The sequence below is a fragment of the Pyrus communis genome, chromosome 4 (assembly GCF_963583255.1).
Source record: "Pyrus communis chromosome 4, drPyrComm1.1, whole genome shotgun sequence".
NCBI lineage: Eukaryota > Viridiplantae > Streptophyta > Magnoliopsida > Rosales > Rosaceae > Pyrus > Pyrus communis.
In genome coordinates, this window is record NC_084806.1 from 20,340,515 (window position 1) to 20,366,140 (window position 25,626).

General features: G+C 38.6%; 2 protein-coding genes across 2 annotated transcripts; both read left to right on the plus strand.

Moving 5' to 3' along the window:
- Window positions 1-5,544: 5,544 nt before the first annotated feature.
- On the plus strand, window positions 5,545-8,503 carry LOC137731698 (pentatricopeptide repeat-containing protein At2g18940, chloroplastic-like). The gene has a single exon (XM_068470883.1). The coding sequence runs from the start codon at window positions 5,786-5,788 to the stop codon at window positions 8,309-8,311; it is 2,526 nt and encodes an 841-aa protein (XP_068326984.1). The 5' UTR covers window positions 5,545-5,785; the 3' UTR covers window positions 8,312-8,503.
- A 10,500-nt stretch (window positions 8,504-19,003) lies between these two features.
- On the plus strand, window positions 19,004-25,626 carry LOC137731466 (adagio protein 1). The gene is made up of 2 exons (XM_068470575.1): window positions 19,004-19,520; window positions 23,149-25,626. The coding sequence occupies exons 1-2, from the start codon at window positions 19,261-19,263 to the stop codon at window positions 24,758-24,760; spliced, it is 1,872 nt and encodes a 623-aa protein (XP_068326676.1). The 5' UTR covers window positions 19,004-19,260; the 3' UTR covers window positions 24,761-25,626.

Sequence of the window (25,626 nt, forward strand, 5' to 3'; positions counted from 1 at the left end):
TAATTTATCGAAAGACCAACTGAGAATCAATCTTGTATGCAAGTGTAACATGTGTGGAGAAGAACCCCTTGGCTATTCCATCATCCATATTTTCATCACATTCATATTTACGTTTTGCCTTTAATTACAATTTGTCCATTTAATTTAATCTCGTCCAAACACAATCCCCCCTTTACTTTATTGTTCAATTTAATTAGAAATCAATTTAGTTTATGTTTTAAAGTATTTTTGAATTCTTTGAGTCTAGTATAGTGTTTTATATTGTGTTTTTACGTTTTTGAGTCAAATCCAAGTGATTAACAATCCCTCCTAATCCCCGGTCCAGAACGATCCCTACTTATATCATTACTACAATTGTCAAAAAGAGGGTTTAATTTGTGTGCGTATAATTCTCGCATCACAAGACGGTGAACTTAGTGAAAGTTTTGTGGAGGAATCATTCAGTCGAGGAAGCTACTTGGGAGACAGAAGATTGGATGAGTGATTTGTATCCTCGATTGTTCTTCGACTACTAGGGGTTGTTACTTGGTTGTTTTGAATTTTGGGACGAAATTCTTTTAAGGTGGGAAGGTTGTGACATCCCGTCCCGGAAATATCGAAACGTACGTGTGAAATTACAATTTTGCCCCTAGTGTGTTTTTCGTCACGTTGTTGGGTTGTTTTGTGTGTTGTGGCATGTGTTGGGCCACACACACACCTGCACATTCACTGTCTCTCTCTACCCTTTCTCTGTCTCTGTCTCTCATCTCTCTCTCCCTTCCCGTTCTCACCATACGTACGGACAAACCCCAAAACCCCTCAAACCTTAGCAGATCGAGGGAACCAAGTACACCATCAAGCTCGTGAGGTTGAGAGGAGTCCAGTGGTACCATTTTCAGGTAAGAAAACTACCATTTTCACGTCGATTCGAAGTGGTCCGAATTGTGTACTGTTCATGCAAGTTTAATCTAGTTAGTTTTTGGACTTTTGAAGCTTGTAGATGTGTTGGTGAGGTCCCAAGGAGCTTGGGAGTGCATCGTTGGACGGTTTTGGACGTCGGAACCACGAACTGTACGTTTGGCCGATTTTCCATGTTTTTGAAAAGTTTATTCCCGTTGTTTTTAGGCCCTAAAACTAGTCCAACGTGGTAGGTTATGGTTAGGGCTTCATTTTGGTATAAAGTACGTGAAAAATGGATGAAAAACGAAGGAGAATAGTGAGTTTTAAGTTTTCCCAGTTTTTCCGATGATCGGAGTCCGGCGAGGGTAGGCCGGAGAAGAAACAGGAATATTCCGTTAAGTTTAACGGAATATTCCTAACGGCAGTAACGGTATCCGGTTAGGTTTAACGGAATATTCCGGAATCTTAACGGAATATTCCTGACGGCGTCAATTGACACCGTCAGTGTGCATGGCACGTGGCCGCGCGTGGGGGGCGCGTAGGTCCGTTCCTATTTCGGCGCGTGGGGGCGCGTGTGGGGTCCAAAAATTATTTTAAAAATATGGTTGTGATCCTAAGGTTGTGTAGAGCACGTTGGTATATTCAATTGTCCATTTTGAGCAATGTACGAGAAGTTATTACGAGAAGTTGGTTATGTGCTTTAAAGTTAACGTTTTTATAGCTATTTCGCATATAGGTGACACGTACCCCGAGGACGAGCGTGCACACGCGAGGCAGGGGGGCTACGACCCTTCTACATACCAGTGAGTGGGATTTTGTTTTCCGTATATACCTATATACAATTATATTCCCAGAAATTTATTTAAAAAGGGTTAATTATGTTATGCCATGCACCATTTATTTTCGTTTATGCATAATCGCATGCATTAGTAGTGGCATACATATACATATGCATAATTGGGTGCTGTGGACGCACAGGTAAGTGCTAGGTAAGCGTTGTTCATGTTTATGTTTCAGTAATGGTTTGAGATAGTTAGAGAGCTCATAACCTGTACCCCCGGTGTTAGTGCTCCCGCCCGTGGCCAGGGCACAGTCCTTCACGTGATGTTCACCTCCCGCACCTTATACTCACCTTGGATTCAAGGTAGGTGCACAGTCCTGTCGTACAGACCACTATAGGTGGTTCCGACTCGTAGGTGACCCGCGATTATTCGCCCAGTCTTCACGTGATCGTAGCACTTGTTTACTGATAGGAGCATATTTATGCGACTTAAATGGCTTGTTCTCGTACATTTACGTTATGTTTCTTTAGTTATTTTAGTACTTTAAGCTATTTTCGTGTGTTTGTAGGTCCAAAGGGCTAAAGGAGCAAAAAGATGCATTTTGGAGACTTTTGGAGCACTTTTGGGCTAAGGACGGATAGCTTATGCTTGAAGCGAAAGTGTTGGACGAAATTGAAGACCTAATTGGAGCCAAAGTGTTGGAACCTTGTTCTCTTTAGTTTTAGGACATTTAAACCTTTCCTAATCCCAATCATGCCATGCATAACACACATCCATTCTAACACATTGTCATTGCACATGCATTTCCTTCATTAGTTAACCCACATGCACTTATCACTTATCATCACCACATATCATATCACTTAATCACTTATCACTTATCATCACCACTTAACCACTTATCATATCATAACCACATATCATATCACTTATCACTTATCACTTAACATATCATCCACCTACTTCACCTACAACATCCACCTACTTCACCTACAACATCCACTTCACCTACAACATCCACCTACTTCACCTACAACATCCACCTACTTCACCTACAACCTCCACTTACTTCACCAACCTCACACACTTACTTCACCTACAAATGACATAGCCATATGTTCCCTCCACTACTCCTATAAATACCCTTGCATTCATTCATTCATGGAGATCTCATTTCATACACAACACATTACAAACACATTCTCCCTTCCCTAGCCGTGAGCTTCCCATCTCTCCCCTTATAATCCAAACACCATTTTTCCATTCCCCTTCCACTTCTCCACCACTCCTCTTCCATTCCACACTTCCATCCCCCAAACCAATTATCCCTAGACCTTATGCTACAATAAAGAGGAAGAGAAGAGAGCCTAAACGTTCATACAATTCAAGTTTGAGTTGTTGGAATGTTTAGGCGTTTCTTTGATTTCAATGTTTAATTTCAATTCTCTTTGTTTTGTATGAGGAACTAAACCCCCCTTTAGCTAGGGGGTGATTCGAAATATATGTTTATGCTTGCATTTTGATTTGATTACTTCTAATTACGTTTCATAAGTTGTGAATTCAATTTGTTTAACTGTTTTATTGATAACCTATTTATGTATGTTTATTGAGAGTGCACACTTAATTTTCATGCATGAATTTGACGCTAGAATATAAGTGAATTTCACCTAATCGTTATGAACTTATATTCACAAGTAGTGGAGGTTGCTTATAAACAATCGCGTTAAACGAATTCTTGGCATAAGTTTCATGCAATCATAGTAACGAATGCCTCGTCAACACTTATAGTTTTCAAAGAACTTAATGATTCTTGCTTGTATCTCTATTATGCAATTCATGTAGGGAACTTGTGAGGAATGCTTTGGGTTGTCGTATGCAATCATCCAATTCATTAACTTAAGGAAAACTTGACGGTTAATTTAAGCGGACCTAATTAACTTGGAGTGTTGAGAATTAATGATTTATTGAAATGCAATTGGAAATCGTTTTATTATGCAAGTATAACATGTATGGAGATGAACCCCTTAGCTAGCATTCATCCATTCAATTCCATCACATTCATATTTACATTCTGTCTAGTTTATTAACTTGTTTTGTTATTTCAATTTTCGTAAAACCTAAACCCCCCTTTACTTTCTTGTTCTTTAATGCTTAGAATCTGTTTAGTTTATGTTTTAAAGTATTTTTGAATTCTTTGAGTCTAGTTTAGTGTTTTATATTGTGTTTTTATGTTTTTGAGTCAAATCCAAGTGATTAACAATCCCTCCTAATCCCCGGTCCAGAACGATCCCTACTTGCACATATACTACAATTTGACGAAAAGAGGGTTTAATTTGTGTGCGTATAAATCACGCATCATTTACACCCAGGCCTATCGTACAGACCACTTTAGGTGGTTCCGACTCGTGGGCAGGTTTAGATATTGAGATTGAGATTTGAGCTCTAGATGCAGCCGTACAGGTCACATTAGGTGACTCCGGCTGCCAGATTACATGATATTGATATGTTTATACCTGGGCACTTGCATATCATTATGAGATTTTGGCATGGCATATTCTTGAGCATGTTTGGCATATCTACACTTACGTACATATGTTTATTTTCTGGGAAGTATACAGGTTTTACGGCGAGGAGTTAGAAAGTATTTTATAAATGCTTTTCGAAAGCTTTGTTTTTGCCCACTCACGCTTTTGTTTTGCGCCAATCCAGGTTTTAGTTGCTTAGCAGTTGCGGTGGTTTCCCTAGAGGACTTTTTGGCGTTTCTGACAGACACTCACCATTGTAGGGTCACCTTCGGGTGTACTATTGTTGTCTTTTTCGTTTGGGCTGCTAAAGACCTGCTCTGAAATTGTATTTCACTTGCGCTAGCACTTGTTTAGTACTTTGTATGCTAGTTTTTAATTATTCATACTTTTATATTATTACTTTATTAGCTTCCGCACGTGCACATGGCTACGTCACCGTTGTGTGACGGCCAGCACGCCCCGATCTCGGTCGGGGTGTGTCATAACCCGTTCCAAATTTTACGTTTTTATTTTATTTTAAAAATGTGAATTTATGAAAATGCCCTAGAGGCAAAGATTTTGACTTACGTTGACCATCGTTTAGAGAGACGTATGACTTATTCTTTTAACATATTCTCGTAGTACTTGTTGGTGTGAGCATAAGCGAAAGCCGTTTGCGAGTCCGGATTGTAACGGTATAGTTATAGACGTTTGAAAATGGTTATTTAAAGTTTAGTTATAAATTATTTGAATTCCCACCTTGTGAGAAAGTGGCCAATCAGATTTTAGGCACAAATAGGAAGGAACCAATTAAAATTAGAGGGAGAGGGTGAGACCCAATCAGAAAAGAAAGAAAAAATAAAAAAAATAAAAAAGTATTGGGAAAGCTTCCCGTGCACCTGTGCCCAACCCTGTGTGACCACCAATTTTTCAAGGCCGATTTCGGCCAACTCCGATGGAGTTTTTCGACGCCACCACCACCATCTTAAAGCTTTCATTCCCCTCTACAAAACTCACCCAAGAACCACCTTGATTAATCATTAGTCAGTTCCAAATTCCATTAGGCATTGGACATAACTTTCCATTAGTTCATTAACTTACTTTTATTAGCCAAGTCTCAAACACTAAGGCTAATAGTGCCGAATTATGTTTTTTTTTTTTTTGGTTTTGTTGTTGTTGGTAGTTTTGGTTGAGTCACTTGGTTGTTCGTTTGATCAAACTTATGCTAGCGGTTGAGTTAGTTCGTCTTGTCCAATTTTATCCAAATTCCAGCTCATACTTCTTAAAAATGAACTTAAAAAATGATATCTTATGGTGTGAATATGGTAACCTTTGACCTTTTGACACCAAATCTTTTCCCCAATATCATCTTGAATAGAGACCAGTCATTTCTCACATCCCGCTCCCTCTGTGTCTGTTATACAAAATCAATCTTCCAATCCAACACCCCCTTCCATAAAAACAAACGTCTTTCTTGTATCAAAACCCACGCAGAAATGCACTCCTTATCTCTCGCCTCCACCAAATCCAATCTCCTCTGTTCCATCTCCAACTCCTCACCCCATATAGCTTCGTCTCCTCCACTGTAACAAAACCGAGACATCCCATTTCTCTGAAACAATGGAAGGTACTCTCTTTCCATCTCGACCTCTGTATCCCGTCCCATCAAACAGACCAACGCAGCCAAACCCTCCTGTGAAATTCAATTCAACGATGCTGCCACCGCCTCCTCAGTCGCCAGCTCCGCCGTTTCCTATAGACTCCCTCCTCCAGCACCTCCTGAGCCTCTCCTCGCCGCCCAACACTCCCCACAAGCTCAAACCCTTAAACCCACCTCACCAAACCAATGGCAGTCTCCTTTCTCTTCAAATTTCGGCGGATTCGACCTCCAAACAGCATCAAATGAAGAAACCCAGTTCAGTTTTAGTCCCAAATTTCGAGGACGATCGAGAGCTGCTGAAATCAGGAGATGGGGTTCTCGACTTTTTGACTATAAAGGGTAAGTTGATGTTCAATTCCATTGTAGAGCAGCCTTTGCATGGTTTGGACCATTACTTTGGATCTGTGAAGTTTGAGTTACTTGAAGTTGATTTGATTAGTTTGTTGAAAGCATTAGACCTTTCTGGCAATTGGGAAAGAGCCTTTTTGTTGTTTGAATGGATTCTGTCCAACTTAAGCTCTGAAAATTTAAAATTAAATAGCCAGATGATTGAGCTAATGGTTAGAATTCTTGGGAGAGAGTCGCAGCATACGATTGCATCGAAGCTGTTTGATGTAATTCCCATAGAAGAATACACGCTGGATGTCCGAGCTTACACGACGATCCTTCATGCGCACTCTCGTACTGGTAAGTACGAAAGTGCAATTGACTTGTTTGACAAAATGGTGGAAATTGGAATCTCACCAACTTTGGTCACATACAATGTCATGCTTGATGTTTATGGGAAGATGGGTCGATCTTGGGATAAGATTTTAGGCCTCTTGGATGAGATGAGGGGCAAGGGATTTGAATTTGATGAGTTCACTTGTAGTACGGTGATATCTGCCTGTGGAAGAGAGGGTTTGTTGAATGAAGCAAATGAATTCTTTATTGGATTAAAGTCACAAGGGTATGTACCCGGAACTGTAACCTATAATGCGCTGTTACAAGTTTTTGGCAAGGCAGGGGTATTTACAGAAGCCTTGAGCATATTAAAAGAAATGGAGGATAATAATTGCCCACCTGATGCTGTTACTTACAATGAGCTTGTGGCAGCTTATGTGAGGGCAGGATTCTCCGAGGAAGGTGCATCTGTCATAGAGACGATGACCCAAAAAGGAATAATGCCAAATGCTGTTACGTACACAACTGTGATAAATGCATACGGTAAAGCCGGAAAGGAGGAGGAGGCTCTAAGGTTGTTCAACCATATGAAGGCAACAGGTTGTGTTCCTAATGTTTGCACATACAATGCTGTTCTTGGAATGCTGGGAAAGAAGTCACTGCCCGAGGAGATGATAAAGTTACTTTGTGAAATGAAGTCAACTGGATGTGCCCCAAACCGTATTACATGGAACACAATGCTTGCCATGTGCGGTGATAAGGGTAGGCACAAGTATGTGAACCAGGTATTTCGAGAAATGAAGAATTGTGGTTTTGAGCCTGACAGAGACACATTCAATACCTTGATCAGCGCATATGGACGGTGTGGATCAGAAATAGATGCTGCACAGATGTACGATGAGATGATCAAAGCAGGATTTACTCCATGCGTTACAACTTACAATGCACTTCTAAATGCCCTGGTACGGCGAGGGGACTGGAGAGCAGCAGAAGCTGTTATGCTAGACATGAGAAATAAGGGCTTCAAGCCTAATGAAACCTCGTATTCATTGATGATCAACTGTTATGCTAAAGGAGGGAATGTCAAGGGGATTGAGAGAATTGAGAGAGAAATTTATGGCGGTTATATTTTTCCCAGCTGGATTCTTTTGAGAACGCTTATTCTTGCAAATTTCAAGTGTAGAGCACTGGACGGCATGGAGAGGGCATTCCATCAATTGCAGAACATCGGATACAAACCTGACTTGGTTGTATTCAACTCCATGCTTTCAATTTTTGCTAGAAACAACATGTATGATCGGGCCAATGACATGTTGTACATGATTCGTGAAAATGGCCTTCAGCCAGATCTCATAACTTACAACAGCTTGATGGACATGTACGCCAGAAAGGGAGAGTGCTGGAAAGCAGAAGAAATCCTCATGGCCCTACAAAATTCTGGTGGGAAACCAGACCTTGTCTCTTATAACACAGTCATCAAAGGGTTTTGCAGGCAAGGGCACATGCAGGAGGCCATAAGAATTCTCTCGGAGATGACAACTAGAGGAATTCGGCCGTGTATTTTCACCTACAATACTTTCATCACAGGCTATGCAGGGCAGGGAATGTTCTCAGAAATAGATGAAGTGATTAGCTATATGACTCAGAACAATTGCAGGCCAAATGAGCTGAGCTACAAGATTGCGGTGGACGGTTATTGTAAAGCGAGAAAATATAAAGAAGCCATGGACTTTCTGTCCAAGATTAAGGAGATTGATAGTTCGATTGATGATCAATATGTGCAAAGACTTGCTTCTCGCATTCGGGGCAATTTGGATTCATGAATTATTGACTGTTCACTGTTGGTTTCTTTTTGCTCTTTTTGTAATAGCACCTGCATATATAGGGTTTCCAGCGAATGTAATTGTAAAAGAATGTAACATTCAGCTATTTGGCTGTCCTATAGAGACCTTTGTTACTTTGTTGTTGGGTATTGTTGTGAATTTCTTAATGTAAGGAATGGTGCTTTCGTTGTGACAGCAAGCGTTTGTAAATAGACATGTACACCAAATTGACCTATTTCTGAGTTTGAAACCATTTATAATTGGTTTTACTTATCAATACATATTCGATAAACATCGTAATTCTTAGTGCCAAAAATTCAAATGAAAGAGTTCAACCGTTGAATGATCAATGAAGAGTATAATTCCAACTGATTGAAAACAAATCATACCGTTGATAAGTTGTCGGGGTGGTTCGGGTCAGGATCCCATACAAAACTCACTACCCAAATCCCAAACCGATCCCTTTTAGACTGGATTTCCAAAAACTAAAACCGAATAGAAATTTTGGTCTTTCTGAATTTTGGGATTCTTGAAATTTTTTCGGGATTTCTGTACTGTTGAGCAAAAAATAAATCCTAAAAATTCAGAAGACGACATGTGGATTTTTTCTCAAGAAAGATAAGATTGCCCTCATTAAGAGGGCAATGCCCTCAAATACTCCCACGTGTAGCTCAGCATCCGTAAAGATCTAACTACTTCTGCTCAAAGCTCCACACTCGTGGGATGAAAAAGTCAAAAGCATTAAAGATAAGATTAATTACTAAATCATATATTTAATACATTTCCAATTGAAAATCAACTTCATCAAGTAAAGAATCCCTATCATAATCAATCATGGATACTTCCATCATCATCTTAATATATTATTTCCTAATTAATATCTTGGGAATATTCTTTTCTCAATCAATCAACGGATGACCCATCTTGTTCAATAAGATGTCGCCATGTGTAGGCAAAACTCTAACCCCATAGCCAGCCACCTCCTCCTATACATACCTCTATCTCTACCAAATTTTGGTAAGTTTTTTGCTACATATACAAGCCTTAAACACTCACTTTTTTGAAAAAAACTAACTTAGGAATTAGAGGCCCATTGGTCAAACCCCCTCCCGTAGGTGTGTGAAGCTTTGGTCTTTGATCAAAAGTGTTGATTGTTTTATAAGTACAAATTCGTCAAGACAAATGATGACATATTTTTGGTACAACAGGCACAGTTTGGGATGTTACACTCAAGTTCTTTATATTCCAAAGATGGACATATGAATGAAAGAATCAGATGAGGTTTTGCTTGATTTTATCTTTTTTAGGGTTGGACTTTCACACATCAAGTAGATGAAGTCGGGTTTCCAGAATGAAAGACGTAGAGACTATAACATTTGAAGAGGGAAAGACGATGTAGTAGACCTTGGCCTCTAAAATTTAAGTTGGGTTCAAATTTGTGGAAGAGATTTCACCAAGCTTTGGGAGACAGTGGAAGCAACATGTTTGGGAGGAAGGCAATGGAGGTGGTCAAGGATTTGGGTTTGGAGCAGTGAGGAAATGGCAGAGATTTGGGTTTTGATTTTGGGGTTCGAAAGTCAGTTGATTGAGAAGGAAAGAGAATCAGAGAAGGTATGATGTTGTGTGGTGGCTAGCCAGAGTCGACATTTGGAGAAGGTGGGCGGAGGGGAGGTGGAGTCAAGGTGTAGGGTGATGAGATTGAGTTGAGAGGGTTCAACTACGAGAGAATAACGAGAGATAGAGAAAATGATGAGAGACTGAGAGAGATGAGACTGAATTGGACAGTTGAGATTAAATCTCAACCAATCTGACAATCCTAAAAACTAATTAAAAATTAAATACATACATATATATATATATGTATGTATGTATGTATAATTTATATTTCGGTACGGTTTGGGATTACCAAACGAAGGCATATGGGATTCCGAATCCCGTATCGAACTTTTCAAGATCGGTTCATTTTCGGTTACCGAACAGTTCAAGATATTTGGTTTAGACATTTTCAATTCAGTTTCAAGACTTTTTCGGTTAGGTTTAGAATTTTTTGTTAGGTTTAGGAATCCAAAATATTTGGTATGGTTCTAGATTACCAAACAAGGGCATGTGGGATTCCGAATCCCGTACCAAACATTTCAAGGTTGGTTTAGTTTCGGGTACCGAATGGTTCATGATTTTTGGTTCGGGACATTTTCGGTTCGGTTTTGGGAATTTTGCAATTAGGTTCGGGACTTTTGGTATTTTTTCCACAACTAATAAGATGTATCAAATAAATCTTCTAGAGGGAACTGTTTGATTGAAATTTCTAACGCAGATCAAGGAAAGGTTAATTTTGATTGAAGTCGTCATTAATCATTAAGTACAAATGGTTATTTCTTAGTATAAGGGTGATGGTTTGAAAGATAGTAACATGGAGTCAATGGTAAGGCGCAATCAATATTGGTGTCTAAAAGTGTGCATATTAATAAGACAACATACTGATAACGGTTGGAATAATCAAGAGTATTTAGGATTGGATACTCAGAAAGACATCCACACTAGAAGCACTAAAAATCCCACATCGAAGGATCAAGTGGGAGATGAATGAATAAAGTGATCCATGTGATAGTGCTTTCATATTGGAATATATGATTGTTGGCCAAGAGACATGACTCTTGAAAAAGAGGCATTGGTTCAGTGAAGAGTACTTTGCTTCACTACTTAGTACTACGGTCTAGTGATATTTTTCTTCATTGGTAAGTGAGAAGTTTTAGGTTCGATTCTTGACTACGGTCTATTGATATTTTTTTTCATTGGTAAGTGAGAGGTCTTAGGTTCGATTTTCACCAAAGACAAATTTGAATCATATTATTGCAACCCATTGTGAGGCTTAGCCCCAATCCCCCATCCTCTTAGCGAGATGATATCATTTGTTCAAAAAACAAAAAGAGATACTTTGCTTCAATATGTGAACCAAATGTATAAAGAAGTAAAACCCTTGAATAAAAGGTTACACCTTTGTTGACCCAAAAAATTACAAAGCCTACGTGGCACGCATGTTGAGTAACTATGAGCTAACTACGTCCTTGTGAATACAGGTGTGCCAACTTGTGATCGAGCTCAGTTGGCCCAGTAGAATAGATGTGGTGATGGTGGTGTCAAATTCACTGCTGAATTTTGCACTTAAGCGATTATGACTAAGGATGAAACATGTCTCAGTCTTGGGTTTTAGAACGTGAAAACAATGTTTCCTAGTTCACTGTGAAGTTCAGGATCTCTTACAGTAGGTTCGGTTGCCTCAGCTATATTCGTGAGAATATTGGTGCGCCAAATTGGTATCAAGCTATCAAGGCACATGTACTCAAGGGAGATGATCGTTTTTATGGTGAACGTGGTTCGGCTGTCTAAATGCCCGAACTGCAAAATGCACCTGAGACTAACCAATTATAGAACACTTCACTTCATTGGGAAGCTAATGAGGTGACCTCTTTGGGCGAAAGAATTAAGAAGTTTTCGTTTGTTTGGATAGGTAAACAACAAACCTAGAAGAAGAGTTATTTACTTTTCCAAACTGAAGGTGTTTCTATGCTGTTTGGTTCCACAACGCCATTACTGTTTACTAATCCAAACTAAAGGTGTCGCGGTTATCAACACAATGTTGCTTACTTATCTAAACTGAAGATATGTTGATAAAAGGGTTGTCCATGTACTAGTATAAGATTCACCAACTACCACGGCCCCTGCTTTCTCAGGTGGAACTCCAGGTTGAGGAGTATAATAAGTCAATTTATAATCTTTAACACCAGTTTTGAATACAACACTTGCTTTGGTCTCTATTTGTGGTGACATAAGTCCCTCCCTACAACTAAGCAATCCAATTGGAGCAGTACTGGAAATGGCAATCCATAAAAAAAACACCAATGTGAGATCCGCTAAAACAAGGTGATATCCAAAAAGAACTACCGAATAGCTTACTAAAATTGATATGATTGCTATGGATGGAACGAATATCCCTCATAGATGGATTTTTTTTTTCTTTGAAAAGTAGTTTTGTCCCATCTGCTAGAGCTTGAAGAACTCCCAAAGGGTTGGCATATTCAGGTCCAATACATTGTTGTATCCTTGCCGATATTTCTCTTTCTAACCAGACAATTACCAGTACGCCTATTGTGATTCCCACTACAAGAGTCAAAATAGGAACAAGTACCCACAAAATTCCATAAACCTCTTTTAAAAATTCTAATCTAGAAAAAGAATCGATATCTTGTACTTTCGGTGTATCAATTAAGAGGATTATGACTCCTAATATTTAATATATCTCCTAATACTTTATTTTGGAATTGAATAAACAAAACACTATAAAGAGAATATTCATTGAAGGAAGGTATAAATGGGCCAAACAATAATTTTAGGAAAAAGATCTTTTAGATCTCTTTCCCTTTTTTTTTTTTTAATTTTTTAATTTTTTTTTCAATTCCCTAATATCATATCGTAAACTGAAGATGTGTTGATAAAAGGGTTAATATTGTTAGTGTTTTTCTCAAGGGTGTGATAAGAGTTTTTCATAGAATGAAAGTTTTCGCATAGTACGTTTGAATTGTTTATTGAGTTGAAGGGGACTTTCATGTTGCAGAACCTCTCCTATATATGGGGATGGTTTTCATGATAAACAGGTCCGTTGAGGTAGAGTCTTGATAGGATTGTATCACTCGGCATTACTGAATATTCTTTCTTTTTCCCCTTTCATCCCTTCTTTAGCCAAATGGTGTTAGGGAATATTCTGTCCAAAAAATGGAAAATATACCTGACGCCGTTAGTATATTCCGTCAAAGTTGACGAAATATTCCTTGCCTTCTCCGGTGAGTCTCGCTGGTCACCGCCGTTAGCGCCACCGTCTGCAACTCGAAGTCTCGCCGGAAACTGGAAAATTTTTAAAACTTCATATCTTCTTCATTACTTAACTAAAATCCATGAATTTTGTACCAAAATGAAGCTTATAACAAGTAGAACAAAACCTTACCACTTTCAAGCCCTTAAATTCACGAAATCTCATCGGAGAAACCACGAAATTCTGGCCAAACCTATAACTCGCCACTCCTGGCCTTCCCGACGTACAATTTCTTCCAAAATGCTTCTTCGAGCTTCGCGAGAGTATTCTAAAGCTTCCTATGACCTTAGAAACTTCTAAAAACCCCATGATCATGTGTGCATGAACAGTGCACAAAATTGGGGTTCCCTGGTTCTCGGGTTTTCAAGGGTTTCACGTCCGACCAACACCACCAATCGACTCCTGAGCTCGAAGGGAGTCCTAAAACACCAACAATGGTCACGATCCGTGCCAAAAATGGTTGAATGGAAGCTCGTCCGTACGAGTTGTAAGGAAAATGGAATGAAGTTCGAGAGAGAAGAGAGAGAGAGAGTCAGAGGAGTATGTGGTATGGGTGTGTGTATGTCCTGTAGAGTCAACCACTAAAAACAACTAAACAACACACCAAAATGGCAAATACCCACCAAGGGTAAAATCGTCATTTCACACCTACGGTACAAATAATTCGGGACGGGCTATCTGATTAGGGGTGGGCACAGTGCGGTTCGGTGCGATTCCACCCTCAAAACAAAACTAGAACCGGGAAATATCAACAGTTTGGTTCGGTGTGGTTCCACTTAAATTTATTAAAACCATACGATTCAGTTCACACTGGTTCCGGTTTGGTTCATGCCGTTTTACGATTTTGAATACCAAAAAAATGGTATTCAAAGTTTACGTTTTTTTTTTTTTTTTTTTTTTTTTTGGTTTTTTGCATGTTTGCATTGAAATACAACTTCTAAAATGGTTATACAAAGTTATAAACAAAACATATCCTTTTCAAATACTAAATCAAAGGGTAAATTACAAAAAACTACCTCAACTATTGGGTCATCCACAATTTCATACCTCATCTTTAAAAAGTTTCAATGTCATACCTTATCTTACAAATTTGTTGTAATGTTCTACCTTTGTTACGTTGTCTGTAAATTCCTCTATTATATGCTGGGTCTCACCGTCTCCACATATGAACTTCCATATTGGTTTCTGAAACACGTGGATCATCTAAAAGGATGACATGTGTATATTACAATAAAAAATTTCAAATTAAAAAAAAAAATATTTAAAAAAATTTAAAAATTAAAAAAAAAATTTGCCCCATAAATCATGCAATTCGAATTGAAGCCTAAAGCCCCAACATTGCAAATTCCAATTCATTTTCGTTCCAGTTCCCAAAATCAAAGAACCCTAACCCTAATTTCATATCACCCGTCCCAAATCACCGCCCAAATTCAAGGACCCATCATTGACATCTTTCTCCAAGGGACAAACAGGTAACATGATAGGAGCATATTCATGCGACTTAAATGGCTTGTTCTCGTGCATTTACGTTATGTTTCATTAGTTATTTTAGTCCTTTATGCTTCTTTTGTGTGTTTTCAGGTTCTAAGGGCAAAGTATGCAAAAGGATGCCTTTTGGAGCCTTTTGGAGCAAATTAGAGATTGGAATGGATATCATATGCTTGGAGCCAAGAGGATGGACGAAATTGAAGGATTCCTCCCCCATTGCAGCCACATGCACATTCAATCATTCACACCAAAACCTTGCACATGCTTTCCCATTTCATTATTCATTCACCTTGCAGCCACTCCACATGCATTTCTAGCTTTTCCTTTGCATTCCCCCTTTAATCAACACATGCATCCACTCACCAAGAAATCATTCATTCCACATGCACCCAAAACACCACCAGAAATCATCATTGCCGTGGGTACCTATCCCATTTCAGATTGTCATTCCACTTCATTGCACATGCATCTTCATAATTCAACACATGCATTCATTATTTATTTACTTTGCATCCTTTAATTTAATCACATGCACATTCAAACAAACACAATCATTCCAGCCATACCTTGCATTTTCAGATTGTTCCTCCATCATTGCACCACAATGCAGCCACATGCACTTGTTCCTCTAACATTTCAGCCACTTGCACTCCCATTCTCTCCCAAAACCGTGCACATGCCTTCTCCTTGCATTTCCAGCCATTCCACATGCTATTTCAGCCACATGCACTCATAATCATTCAACCAACATGTGCACATGCAACCTAGCTGTCATGTTCCCCCCATTTCACCTATAAATACTCATTCATTCACACTCATTCATACACAATTCATTTCACAACAGAAATTGGTCCCTTGGGGCCGTGCCCTTCACAAGTCCATCCATTCCATTCATAAATCCTTCCACATTTCAGAATGTAGACATCAAAACTCTTTTGTGCCGTGCCCTCCCTTAGAATCCAAACACCATCCTTCCATATTCCACCACTCCTCTTCCATTCCTCCACCACTCCCCAAACCATTCACACCATCAAACTATCCCTAGACCTTGTGCTACAACGAAGAGGAAGAGAAGAGTGCCTAAACGTTCATACAATTCAAGTTTGAGTTGTTGGAATGTTTAGGTGTTTCTTTGATTTCAATGTTTAATTTCAATGCTCTTTGTTTTGTACGAATGAGGAATGGAAGATAAGAGGGCCTAAACGTTCATACAATTCAAGTTTGAGTTGTTGGAATGTTTAGGTGTTTCTTTGATTCTCTTTGTTTTGTACCATGAGGAACTAAACCCCCCTTGGTTAGGGGGTGATTCGAATATATGTTTATGCTTGCATTTTGATTTGAATACTTCTAATTGCGTTTCATAAGTTGTGGATTCAATTTGTTTAACCGTTTGATTGATAACTTATTTATGTATGTTTATTGAGAATGCGCGCTTAATTTTCATGCATGAATATGACGCTAGAATATAAGTAAGTTTCACCTAATCGTTATGAACTTATATTCACAAGTAGTGGAGGTTGCTTATAAACAATCGCGTTAAACAAATTCTTGGCATAAGTTTCATGCAATCCATAGTAACGAATGCCTCGTCAACACTTATAATTTTCATAGAGCGTAATGATTCTTGCTTGTATCTCTTCTATGCATTCATGTTGAGGACTTGTGGGGAATGTTTTGAATTGTTGTATGCGCTAACCCATCTAATTCAATAACGTTAGAAAGATTTGAAGGTTAATTAGTGCATCACGGTTAACCCGGGGTGTTGAGTTTCATGGTTTATTGAAATGCAATTGGAAATCATTTTATTATGCAAGTATAACATGTATGGAGATGAACCCCTTAGCCATTCTACCATCCATTCATTCCATTCCATCAAATTCGTTTTACAATCTGTTTAGTTTATTAACTTGTTTTGTTATTTCAATTCTCGTCAATTTAAAACCCCCCTTTACTTTCTTGTTCTTTAGTGTTTAGAATTTGTTTAGTTTATGTTTTAAAGTGTTTTGATTCAATTTTATTTCCCAATTTCGTCCAAATTCACCAAAGTGCTCAAAACTGCCCAGAAAGTGATTTTAAGGCAGTTTTGAGTGTTTTGGGTGATGTTTGAGTCTTTTGGTTTGTTTTAATGTTTTAAGTGTTTAGTTTTACATTCTTTGAGTTAGTTTAGTGTTTTATATTGTGTTTTTACGTTCTTGAGTCAAGTTATTACTTAATTTCGTCCAAATTTGTGTTTGTGCTCAAATCTGCCCAGAAAGTGGTTTTTAGGCAGATTTGAGTGTGTTTGTGTTGTTTTGAGTCTTTTGGTTTGTCTTAGTGTTTTAAAGTTTAGTTTTGCATTCTTTGAGTCTAGTATAGTGTTTCATATTGTTATTTTACGTTTTTGAGTCAAATCCAAGTGGTTAACAATCCCTCCTAATCCCCGGTCCAGAACGATCCCTACTTATACTTATACTACAATTGTCAAAAAAAGGGTTTAATTTGTGTGCGTATAAATCACGCATCATAACATAATCCTTTAATCCTTTAATCCTCAATCCTTTAATCCTTTAATGATTTTATATTTTGTTCTAGGCATCCACATCAGCATAAGGGAGAGCATCATCATCAGCTGAAGTTGCACCTACAAAGAGGACAAGGAAATATAAGGTAAAAACCTAATCCTCTCATTTGTTTACAACATCAACTTTAGTTTAGAACCTTGCTTTGCATTTGACCTTTTGTAATGAACATTGAAATTAGGCACCACAAACAAGGGATGATTCATCTGCAAATCCTGAAGCTCATTCATCGAGAGCCACCAAGCAAAGAAAGACAAGGCAAACCAAGACCTAAAGATGCCAGAAATTGTAACAAATTAATGTTTTTTTGCGTCATGTTTTATGTGCAATAGGAACTGAAATTATGGTACATCGGTTCTGGAATTAGACATTACAAACATTGACTTTCTTTTGGTTTTTTGAACTGATTTGCAAACATTGACTTACCAACATGGATATGTGGAGAGTGTGGGACCCAACATAAGCCACGTCAACATATAATGGAGGAATTGACAGACAACGTAACGGAGCTAGAACATTGCAACAAATTCGTACATAAGGTATGACATTGAAACTTTTAAAAGATGAGGTATGAAACTGTGGATGACCCAATAGTTGAGATAGTTTTGTGTAATTTACCCTAAATCAAAATGCAAATGTCCTTGACACCAAGCAAACAGAAAAAGAAACACAATTCAAATGTACATATGCATCCATAATACAAATATACATCCACACATGCAAATACATCTACCATGCAGTAAGAATGTTAGTTCAAGCATAGTAATTTAAGCCAAAGGGGACTTATCAAGAGATTGAAAAAAAGGTCCAGGAAAAAGAGAGAAAAAACCTTAAGATCATTATATCAAAAAAAAAAAAAAAAAGGAAAAAAAAAAAAAGAAAAAGAAAAAATGAAATCAGAACTTGAATGTCAAATTTGGAGATCTAGGAGAGAAAATGACCTTTTCTTTTCAAGTATGTGCCTTATCTCAATAGGTGAACCGTGGAGAGAAAGACCTAATTGAGAAATGCTCCCATGTAGTTGTAGTAGGTGAAACCAGTTTGGTTTTTACCTCTCATTTAAAGACACCTGTATACAATTATTAAATTAAATTAATTATATATATTTACGGTTCGGTTCGGTTCTACTAAGGTGAAAACCAGAACCGGAATAGTTATGAACGGTTTTTTCGGTTCTTGTACCTACGTTGACTTTTTTTTTGTCAACACAGTTTTTAAGGTTTACTTTGTCACGGTTCAATTTGGTTTTGCGGTTCCATGATTTTTATGCCCACCCCTACCAGAGCCATCATGATCCTTGGCAATTTTATTTTACTTAGAATTGGACCAAGCCATATATGAACTTAATCCTTTCAGAGTCCACTTCCATGATAACTTGGTCGAATCAATAATTTCTTAAGCTGAAAGCCTCTATTGGCCTAAAGGATCATTACTGGGCCGAGAATTGTGGTTTTTCAACTCGGGTTAGTCCATCCTCGACCCAAACAGTTATTTAAGGCCTAAACAACCTCTTATAAGGGTTTACAACTTACAAACATCAACAATGTTTGCACCTGTTGAATGGTACCTATTAGTTGTCTATAAATAGGTTTGACGTCAAACCATTTTTATTAAGCTGTTTTTTCCAAAAGCACTGCAAACCCAAATCAATTTTAACACATGGCGCGTCACCGGGTATTATAACATTTCTGCTTAACCACGCGTGACGTTTCTTGTGATGGAATGAAACGGCGCCCGCTGGTGGAAACCCCGACCCGGCTCTTTAGATTTTTCCCCAACGAACTCCAGCCGGTCCACAGAGTTTCCAATTTTACTCCACATATTTATACTATATATAATATTTTGGGTGCGAAAATACGATCAAAGCAGTTAAAAGTTTAGCCGACCACCCGTTGGGCCTTTAGCTAAATTTCCCAAACACTTCCCACCACTCGTATCGCTCAACCTTTACACACACCTCCCACCTCCTCCGTTCGCCTTCGATCAAGGAGGAGGTCGACGATTCAAATTCTTCCGGGCGATTGAAAGCAGTATTAATGGAGTGGGATAGCAATTCTGATCTGAGCACCGAGGAGGAGGAGGAGGAGGAAGGGAGCTTGATTTTCCCCGACGACGATGACGTTTCGGGCCCCGGACCTGGTCCGCTTCCGTTCCCAGTCGAGAATTTGCTCCAAACGGCCCCGTGTGGTTTCGTTGTCACGGACGCTCTTGACCCTGATCACCCTATCATCTATGTGAACACTGTGTTTGAAGTGGTCACAGGGTACCGTGCCGAGGAGGTTCTTGGTCGCAATTGGTCAGTTTCCTTTCTTGGGATTTTATATTAGGGTTTTGAATTGGGGGTTTTAGGGTTGCATGTTTGGTTTTCGGTGGGGGATTGAATTCGGTTTTTTGGAAATGTTTAATTTTGGTTGCGGAAACCGTGGGGAAATTGTATTTTGCTTTGTTAGAGGTGATGCGTAATGGGTATTTTGGATTGAATTGTTTTTCGTTGTGGTTGGTATTGGGCTGCTCCTGGCGTTTGTGAGCTGTCTAGGGTTTTGTTTGGGCTCGGGAATTGGATGAAAATCAAGCAAATTGGAGCTGCAAATAGTCGTTTTGTTGGGTCTTTGTGGTATTGAACGCTCAGGCATGTTGTGCTGAGTGTTACTTCTTGTAGGAGCAATACAAATTTCTCATTCTGTAGTTGTCAAAGCAAATTAGGATACAATTACTACGAAATTTGATGCGAAAGGTTTCTATTCTGTGTTTGGGTGTTGCCTTGTCATCCTATCGCTCTATTCTTATCAAAGTTTTAATTTTAATTTTTTTAAGAAGTGAAAATTTTGGGAAGAAAATAATGGAAAATGGGATGGACAAGTAGTCCTTCTAGGTACCCCAATTAGAAAATACTACATAAAAGGAATAAAACAAGCAACACTCGATACAGAACTCCACTGTAGTTGATGAATCACACTAATTATAACATCTGCAGATTGCTCAAGGGCGCCAAAACTCTATGGATGTCCCAAATGAAAACTCTAATTGCCTTCTGTATCTTCAAAATTTTGTTTTATACCTTGAATATACGTATTTTAAAATTTACTTTAACACAAAGTCTTCTCCACATCTAATCTGGGGTATAAGCTTGGTGAATTTGATAGTTGCTATTATAATGCTTGAAATCCATTAGCAGGTTCATTAACACAAGTTGTATCGTAGCTTTGTTTAGCTAAAATCTATAATACTATTGAAATCAATGCTTTTATTTTCTTTCTATTAGTTATAATATTAAAGATTACATTGTAGGTATTTTTTTTGATGCTTTACCTAATAGTTGAAATATTTTATGTAAGGGGTTCATGTTTTTAATGGTTTTGTCTCCTGGTTGTAGCATCATGAGTAAATGTCATGCAATGAATACATCAGATTGCAAGCATCAAGTTAATTTTTTAAGATTCATATGCTAGATGGTACCTAATGTGGTCCATCTCTTTTTCTATCATTGCCCTATCTAGTTGAGTAGCTAAGTGCCTAAGGTTGCACAAAAGTGTTTAGATTTTTCGTGATTAGAAGCAAATAAAGAAGAAAGAGCATGAGTCTCTTATGAAATTATAGGCACCATAATTGGCCACTTTAAAGTAGGATAAAGCTTAAATGTTCACCGCCTTCTTGTATAATATTAGGATGTCCCCTCCGACCAGCGAGATGTTTGTGTTCAATATTCTCCTTCTAATTAATTGTCCTTTGATAAACCTGTTTGAGCGTAGAGATGGTGTCAGTATGAAGGATTACTTAAACTCTACACCAAAGTTTAAGTTTTGAAGTAAAGTTTCCCTCAGGGTTTTAACAAAGTAGATATACTAGGAACAGTTGTTTTACAAAAAACAATTTGCATAACCATGTGATCTTTTTTGGTTGGTTTTATTCATTTTACATACCTTAGAATAGTGCAATCTTATACGTATCATAAGGTGTTAGTCACTGAAGCTGAGCTGTTTATGCCCAGCTCCTTAGTAGTCAACACTTATATTTTGTGACTTACACGAGCCAATACTATGATGCAATCGTTTAGAGCAACACTCTTTAGTTTTTTCTGATACTTACAATTATTTGAATCTTCATTCTGAAATTCGCTAATGTTTCTGTTTGTGAGATTCTTGGTGTTTGTGGCTTAACTGAGTTATGAAGATATTGAACAAGCTCAAGAAATGATCTAATCCAGTCTTAGAATTTTTGATCATCAGATTTAAGTGTAACTAAGCTACCAGGATCATAATCAAGAATGGGTTGGTGTGTATTGGACCCTTACAAGTATAAAAAACCTGATGTAAAAGGGATGGTATTTTTGGGTCCCACTTTACACTACCGTCCAATGATGCAAAGTGTCTAATTTGGATTTCCATTTAAGAAGTATCCATGCGAAAAATCAGCAAAATAATTTAAATGGGAAACTTATAAAGAAATCTAAAAATCACTCAATTTGGATGATTGAGCCGCATTGTTGGGTGGCCCTGCCAATGCAATCCCTTTTGGTTCTTATTGAAAGGGATCCCTCTTAAGAAGGGAACTATACGTATGTATGTATGTATGTATGTATGTACATGTATGTGTGTGTTTATATATATATTTTGTAATAAAGGAAAAATTGTGTACTAGGGTTATTGTTTGGTTACATGTAACATTTGTTGAGGATAGTGTTTCAAGTTTTATTGCTAATGCGTGTTTATTTTTCCTATTTAGGTCTCTTTAATTGTTAGTACTAGGATCTAATGGAAGACTTGACACAAAAACGAGCACAGGGGCATTTTAGGATTCATACATCCGACCCCCCTTAGTGGGATAAGGCTTTGTTGTTGTTGTAATTAGTAGTACTAGACATGTATAATTGTTTATCTACTAGCTATTTTATAAGGTTGGCCATCTACAGTGAATGCAACACATTCTTCACTCTTGTCAAAAGAGAACCATACTTGGATATGTGAAAAGAACAACCAAAATCAAGAAACCAACTACTAGAACATTCAATAGATTCTGAGTTGAATATTTTGACATTATGGGCACTGTATCAATGACCTGAGTTGAATCAATGGGCATTTGTCGTGTGACATTATGGCCATATGACAGGCACTGGATGCAACTAGCATTCAGTTGAATCTGAGTTGAATCATTGAAACTATGGTCACTGTATCAATGACCTTACCTAGTGCTTTTGCCCTTAGCTTAGAATAAGTAATATTGATTGGCCATGTGTCATGACAACAATAACATTATTTGCCCTTATGATTCCTAGTCTTTGATCCATCATGGGCCTTAAGAATCAGATGGAGTGTGTGCTCCAAAGTTCCATCCGTGAGAGAAAAGATTGATTTCATTATCTGAGTAGCTGATTCACCTTGAGGGGAAACAAAAGATTGAAGTTTCATAATTTTTAGTACTTTTGACAGCTTTAAACTTTTGTTATTATTTATATATCTCATAAAATTGTTGCTTTTCAATATATAGTATTGGAAAATTGAGATTAAGTTAACAATGACAGTAATTGAGTCAAAATTACAATAGCAAAGCTGCTACATGCGAATTATTACAAAATTTAAAGGGACTGCTATAAGATATCCTGATTTGTTGGGGAGGTCAGTATAAACTTTGCTCAATCTTTGACATTTGGTTCTATTGTGATTAAAATTGACCTTATTCAAGGCAAAGCATTAATAAAAATTCGATATTTTGCTGCTATATAATACAGTGTGTATATATTATTATTATTTATTTATTTATTTATTTATTTTTATGTTTGGACGTTGGAGACAAATCAAATAGTTTTTGTGTTTCTTTTTATTTGAGGGCTCTCTTTTGTTGGAATTGGATGTTAGCATAAAGAAATAATGCATCTTTCTTTCTGTTCTCTTCTCTGTTTTGTTCTGATGTTGGTGCTTTTTTCACAGCCGGTTTTTGCAATATAGAGGGCCATTTGCAAAAAGAAGGCATCCACTAGTTGACTCTGCAGTAGTTGCAGAAATTAAAAGATGTCTGGAGGAGGGTATTGAATTCCAAGGCGAGTTATTAAACTTTAGGAAAGATGGATCTCCAATGATGAATAGATTGCGCCTGACACCGATATATGGGGATGATGATATCATAACCCACGTCATCGGGATTCAGTTCTTCACAGAGGCAGACATTGATCTAGGTCCAGTGCCTGGCACTTCAATCAAGGAGTCTGCGAAATCTTCTGATCGGTTTCGTTCTTGTCTTTCTGCTTTCCGTCCTTCTGTCCTCCTGGGGGAGCGAAATATATGTCGTGGGGTTTGTGGGATGTTGCAATTGAGTGATGAGGTACTTGCTCTCAAGATTCTATCAAAATTGGCACCTAGAGACATTGCATCTATTGGTTCAGTCTGTAGGCGGCTGTATGAGCTTTCGAAGAATGAAGACCTTTGGAGAATGGTCTGCCAAAATGCGTGGGGTAGTGAAACAACGCGGGTTTTAGAGGCCGTGCCTGGTGCAAAGAGACTCGGTTGGGGTAGGTTGGCACGGGAGCTGACTACTCTTGAAGCAGCGACATGGAGAAAGGTGACTGTTGGAGGTTCTGTTGAACCCTCGCGCTGTAATTTTAGTGCTTGTGCAGTTGGAAATCGTGTTGTCCTTTTTGGTGGTGAAGGGGTAAATATGCAACCGATGAATGACACCTTCGTATTGGATCTAAACGCTAGTAACCCAGAGTGGCAGCATGTCCAAGTCAGCTCTCCTCCTCCTGGTCGTTGGGGCCATACACTATCTTGTGTGAATGGGTCCCATTTGGTGGTATTTGGAGGCTGTGGAAGGCAGGGCTTGCTGAATGATGTTTTCGTACTGGATTTGGATGCAAAGCCTCCAACTTGGCGTGAAATATCTGGGTTGGCTCCTCCGCTACCAAGATCATGGCACAGTTCCTGCACTCTTGATGGCACCAAGTTGATAGTTTCAGGTGGTTGTGCAGATTCTGGAGTACTCCTTAGTGATACTTTCTTGCTTGATCTCTCAATGGAGAAACCTGTCTGGAGAGAGATACCAGTAGCATGGAAGCCCCCTTCAAGATTGGGCCACACCCTGTCCGTATATGGTGGTAGAAAAATTTTGATGTTTGGGGGCCTGGCCAAAAGTGGTCCACTTCGTTTTCGTTCCAGCGATGTGTTCACAATGGATCTGAGTGAGGATGAACCGTGTTGGAGGTGTGTTACAGGGAGTGGAATGCCGGGGTCTGGAAATCCAGGGGGTATGGCTCCTCCTCCTAGACTTGATCACGTAGCTGTGAGCCTTCCAGGTGGGAGAATACTGATCTTTGGTGGTTCTGTTGCTGGTCTTCACTCTGCATCACAACTTTATCTCTTGGATCCAACAGATGAAAAACCTACATGGAGGATATTGAATGTACCTGGGCGGCCCCCAAGATTTGCCTGGGGACATAGTACTTGTGTTGTTGGAGGGACAAGGGCAATTGTCCTTGGTGGTCAAACTGGAGAAGAGTGGATGTTAAGTGAACTCCATGAGCTTTCGTTGGCAAACTCTGTAATCTGATTGAGTGTGTATATGGGAACACGCCGTAACCACATTAGCCTTAAAGTGCAAGATTGGGGATCATTCTGAATCAGCTAGGCAGAGATTGTTGCTTCAGTCACTAATAGCTCTTGACAAAAGTTACTTTAGTTGGGACGTGTTTTGGGTGTTAGTGATAGTGCACATTTCTTATATGGAATTGTCCTGGCTCGAGATGAAGTTTCAATGATTTCATGAGCGACTTGAACCATGTTTGTTTTTTGTGAGGTTTGTGTGAGACTGCCCTTCAGTACGGACAATGAATAATTCTTCCTTTGGCAGGTTAGGAGTACATGGTGGATAGGTAGGTTTTATATATGTAGGCTTAGTCTTATTATGCCTATGTGTTGTTTTAATTTTACGTTCTGTAATTTGAACAAAACGTGAAAATGATGCTATGTTTATAGTAACGTATTGCTAGTCCTCTCCTCTGTATGTAATGAATCCTTGCTCTGCTATCCTTCTTTCGTTTATAACTTGTCATCCAGCTTAAAAGATATACAAGATAAGATTGTGTGGCAGATATTCTGTAGAAGCCAGCATTCAACTCTGCAGAGCAAGGGTGTGCCATTTTTGGGTGCAGATCAAGTTTTGTGACCAAGATTCAAGAAATTTCAGTCTCGAAGGAATGTGGCTTCTTCGGTTTGCTGCCCTGAATCTTTGCTCTTTAGTTCTCTTTGATTCCGTGTTGTCTTTCATTTTCCTCCTTACCTTTGGTCGGATATATTTGTTATGTAAATTTGACTGCGGCTGTGTGACTGTTGCTCTCGTTTGTACGCACTTGCTCAGTTTGTGTAATGGTAAAGGATTGATCCGAAGGAATAGGATTATGGCATCTGTTTGTTTCA